General features: G+C 36.1%; 1 protein-coding gene across 1 annotated transcript in view; it reads left to right on the top strand.

Moving 5' to 3' along the window:
- Nucleotides 1-3,637, top strand: part of PAK1IP1 (PAK1 interacting protein 1) — a gene marked incomplete at its 3' end in the record, with an annotated part of 5,836 nt that extends 2,199 nt beyond the window's left edge. Inside the window, exons 6-10 of the mRNA XM_009701364.1 lie at nt 450-595; nt 686-783; nt 1,524-1,623; nt 3,009-3,146; nt 3,546-3,637. Coding sequence (XP_009699666.1) covers nt 450-595; nt 686-783; nt 1,524-1,623; nt 3,009-3,146; nt 3,546-3,637 — 574 coding nt within the window. The remainder of the gene's footprint in view (nt 1-449; nt 596-685; nt 784-1,523; nt 1,624-3,008; nt 3,147-3,545) is intronic.
- Between the last annotated feature and the right edge of the window lie 884 nt (nt 3,638-4,521).

Here is a 4,521-nt window from a genome sequence, read left to right as displayed (position 1 = left end):
GGGTGGGGGGGGGGGTGGAAATGTGTGTAAAGAAAAGTAGACTGAATTAATCAACAAGTCAATTAATTGCAAGTAACTTTCACAGTGTCTTTTTTACACATGCAGGCAAGCGTATGTAAGCTTACAGCCTTAATAATAATCATTTACCAAAAGGAAAACATAGTGACAGTAAAGTAATTTTTTTCTTTGAAATTTGATGTCAGGACATTTAAATAAATGTGTTTTGTTTTGTTTTTCTTTATATGCTTCTGATAATCAGAAATAATCATTTAAGAGCATAGTTTTACTTGTTTATTCTAGGCTATTTGATTTTTTCCTGAATTTTTCTCAGGTTTAGGTAGAAAACAGTATCTAGTAGCTTCTAAAGATTCTTAGTTTTAGATTCTCATGCAATATAGAGTGCAAAAAAACCTGTGTGCATGTGTATACAAATGTATCAATGTGTACAGATGCCCACATAATTAAATGGTCCCCTGATGGAGAGAGGTATGTGACCGTGATAACAAATAAAGTGGATATCTACAGACTTGACACAGCTTCAATCACTGGCACTATCACAACAGAGAAGAGAATTTCTTCACTTAGATTTATTACAGTAAGTACAAAAAAGAAAGGTGCTGGGAAACTAACTGGTTTGAAACACATGAAATTAATCACGCTTGCATTTCTTTTTTCCCATTCCAAGGATTCTATCCTTGCCATAGCTGGAGATGATGAAATTATAAGGTTCTACAGCTGTGACTCTCAAAAATGCCTGTGTGAATTTAAAGCTCATGAAAACAGGTATTCTGTATTTGTTTACTATTGAAATATTGATGGCAATGCTGAGTACTCAGTAAAGTTCAATGACTTGTAATGTTCAGCATATTTTACTCTTGTTTTTGGTTTAGTATAGAAAGTGAGTTTACTTACATGCTAAATTCCAAATTTGGGACAGACTTGTTTGCTTTTAGTATGAGCACAAGTACTGTGCTGTCCTTACAAAAACAACAGGGTACAGAATTAGAAATATTACAGTTCTAAATTTATGAGTGAGTGTTTTTACACACACACACACGCACGCAAAACCATCTTAAAGAATGTTTATCGAGTCTTTACGTATTCTGATTCTTCAGAATGCTTAAATAAGCCAAACCAGTTGTACTCAGTCCAGACAACAGGAGGGGGTAATCACATACTCTCTGTTGTCGTCAAATACCAATACTTGTCCAAATGCCGCTTTTAATTCATCAGAACAGAAAAGCATTAGCTACAATGTCATCAATGTGATTAATAGTGTGTGCGCAGAAGTATTAAAGTGTTCTGAATGGAATCCTAACAAGCCTAGCAAAGGCAAGTGTTCCTACTGTAAATGACAGCACTCAAAACACATTACCCTTCCAAGTTCCTGCCTGTCATTTGTGGGTTTTCTCTTCAAACTGGTTCTTAGACTGTTGCCTATTCATCTGTAATTTCTGTCAGCTTACTGTTCTGAAGTGAACCACCATGCTATAAAGTAACAAAGTATTGCATTTTCTTCCCAGAATAAAAGATATCTATAGTTTTGAGAGAGAAGGACAACGTGTTATTGTCACTGCATCCAGTGATGGTTACATTAAAATGTGGAATCTGGATCTTAATAAGGTTGGTCTATTAAACTGCTTGTTACATTTATGGAAAAATATCAGACAATCAAAATGGCAGGCAGTTCTGTTATAAAGATTAATTTTAAATCACTGAGGAAAATTTACTTGAAATCTGGATGTCTTGATCTTCTTCCATGTTATGTTCAGTAGAGATGTATATGTCTCTGCACATATTTTTACGCACTTGTGTGTTTTTGTAATTTTTTTTAGGCAAACTATAAAATCTGATGATATTGTGGAGATCTCATCTCCCCTTTATGTAGAGTCATGCTTCCCTTCAGACCTATCTGGCCAGACTTATGAGTATCCAATTATTTATGTATGTTTTAAGGACTGTTGTGAATTTTTGTAATGTTGATGACTGTTGCTACTCTTCTAGAAACACAAACTCTATAGTTTGGGGGGGTGTTCACGTAGGGGGAAAAAGTACTTTTGAAAAATTCACATTAATGTACTGGGTACTTTTATTTCCTGTATTTTCAAACAGTTCTGAGTAACACAGTTCAACAAGGAATCATGCCTTTCCTTTAAAGTTTCCCATGTTTATTGTTTGTTCTGGGGTTTGTATTTTAAAATCAGAATTAGATTTTTTTTTAATTTAATGCATAGTAATAAAGGATCTACTATATTTCACTATTAAGTATCCTGAATAGTTCAAATAAATATCTCTCAACGTTTATACACTTTATATATCTCATCTGAATTTGTCCGGTTTTAATTTCACCCCCTCTGATTATTTTTACACTTCTAAGTGCAGTAGTGAAAATCCCTCTTTTCCCTTCACCTCAAATTTCTGTTGCCCTTGTGCATAATTGTCATAGTGATCAGGGAACTCTTCACCTTTCCCTGTAACACTGTCTTTATTTTGACCAAATATGTGATTTTCTCCCTGTGCAGGCAAAATTTTGTAAAACTTTGTATAACTGTGAGGGCAGCTCTGTCCAGCTCTGTGAGGTGGACTATCCTGATACAAGTATTTTCTGATGGGTTGATGCTGTTATGCTGCACATGTGTTTGTGACACTTTTATCTGCTGATATCTGTCATAGGATACTTGTTCAAGTATTCCCAGAGCTGACTGATACAATTGCGCAGTTAAGCAATTTGAAACACACTCTGAAGAGATTACTTTTAATCAGCAGCCTTGTCTTTGTGAGGGAGAAAAGGAATCTGATGCAATAACTAAATTCAAATTATTTTAGCTGTACCAAAAAATACCTGTTACTCTGGAGAAACTGCTGAAACGATTACCGATTTTTTTTTGGTGGGTCTGTGACTCATCTAGTTATTCCTCATGTTAAACACTTTCTCACTTCAAATACTTCAGTAAATTTAAACAGAAATAAAATAATGTTTAATTAATCTTCTTCTATATTATCTTCAGATTAAAGATGTGCCATCTTTACTGTGTGAAGTCAATACCAAAGCTAGGCTGACATGCCTTGCAGTATGGCTTGAGCAAGCTTCAGAAACGAAAGAAAATTCTGATAAAGCTGCAACATCATCTCAAGGTAACAGAACTGTGTGTATTTTTGGTTGTTAATGTGACTGTGAAATGGAATATACCAAGTGGCAGGTTTTTACTATATGCATTGGAAAGAGTTAGCGTATCTTGAAGAACTGGGGATATGATGCTGGCAAGTGATACAGATATCCTTACCAATCTGACAGCGTGTCAAGCCTGCATGGATGTTGGAGGACTGTTTTGCCAATGGACGGGGTCAGCACACAGGACACAAACACCAAGTTAACAAAGTTAGCTTATCTTTACTTACGTTTAAAGGAATAAGATAGTAAGGGAAACAATACAACAAGAATGAAACAGAACAGGGTAATGCATCTAATCATTACTACATAAGGTTAGCTATAGTGATTAAGAAAGATACATCACCAATTGCCCTAATACTTTACCGTCATCCAGATCCGCAATCGCTGGGGAGCCCCGGATACAGCAAGGATTTGGAGAACCTGTCCCGGCAATTGGGACATCCTACGCAGTGCGCCCACTCGTAGGTGAGGTCTCCAAAGTCGCTGTAAGAGGGTCCAGCTTTTATACAGTTGAATAAACATCTTGCAAAAGTTCAGGTGCAGAAGCATCTGGTTTCACTCTCGTTCTAGATTCCGCACAAAGCTTGGCCAGGGCTCAAGGAGGAACCAAGGGAGCTTCTTTATCTGTCTGGCTTTGACCACGTATTTCTAAACAGGGCCAGACAACTGGTTTCATGGCCTTGACAACCTGCCTCCAAACAGGAAAGCTGAATATATTCTTATGACATTTATCTTTACTAATGATTATATTTTAGCTGAGCTACATCTTTTGCTAATGATCATACATATTTCGCTAATGATCAGATACTCGTATTATACAACATTTGGTTGGGATGTTCATCTATAGGTCAAATTTGTTTCAGGGCCTGTTGCTCAGGCCTCAGTACTTCAAGGACATAAGCCTCTCTTCATTTTTGATATATGAAGGTTTTGTTTCTCTTTAGTGGAATAACATACTGAGGAAGCCACTGTGAAGCCTTTCAGACAGATAAGAAAATAATAAACCGTTTGATAGAACTGCATGTCTTGTTTTCCTATAGACAAAATTAGGTCTGAGGCCATTGTAGTTGGGCAAACTTAGGAAGTCTGGCTCAGTATTGTGGGTTTTTTTGCTGTTGTTTTCCTGTATCATAATCTACTTACATACTTGATCTTTAGGTATTTTCGTACTACAGGCAAAACTAGCACAAATGGCACGTTCCACTGTAAATAAAAAATCATTTGTAACCCCTTTTTAAAAATGAGATACAAATAAGTCTCTTCTGCCATTTTAGACTACAAAGACTGGACATAAATGTTGGTGTGAATAATTTCTTGCCTTTTTTTCAGCAAATGAAGATGAAAAATCA

Source organism: Cariama cristata, unplaced genomic scaffold (genome assembly GCF_000690535.1).
Source record: "Cariama cristata isolate BGI_N322 unplaced genomic scaffold, ASM69053v1 scaffold31415, whole genome shotgun sequence".
Taxonomy (NCBI): domain Eukaryota; kingdom Metazoa; phylum Chordata; class Aves; order Cariamiformes; family Cariamidae; genus Cariama; species Cariama cristata.
Note: the sequence above shows the minus strand (reverse complement) of the source record. Positions and strands in the feature narration are given on the sequence as shown.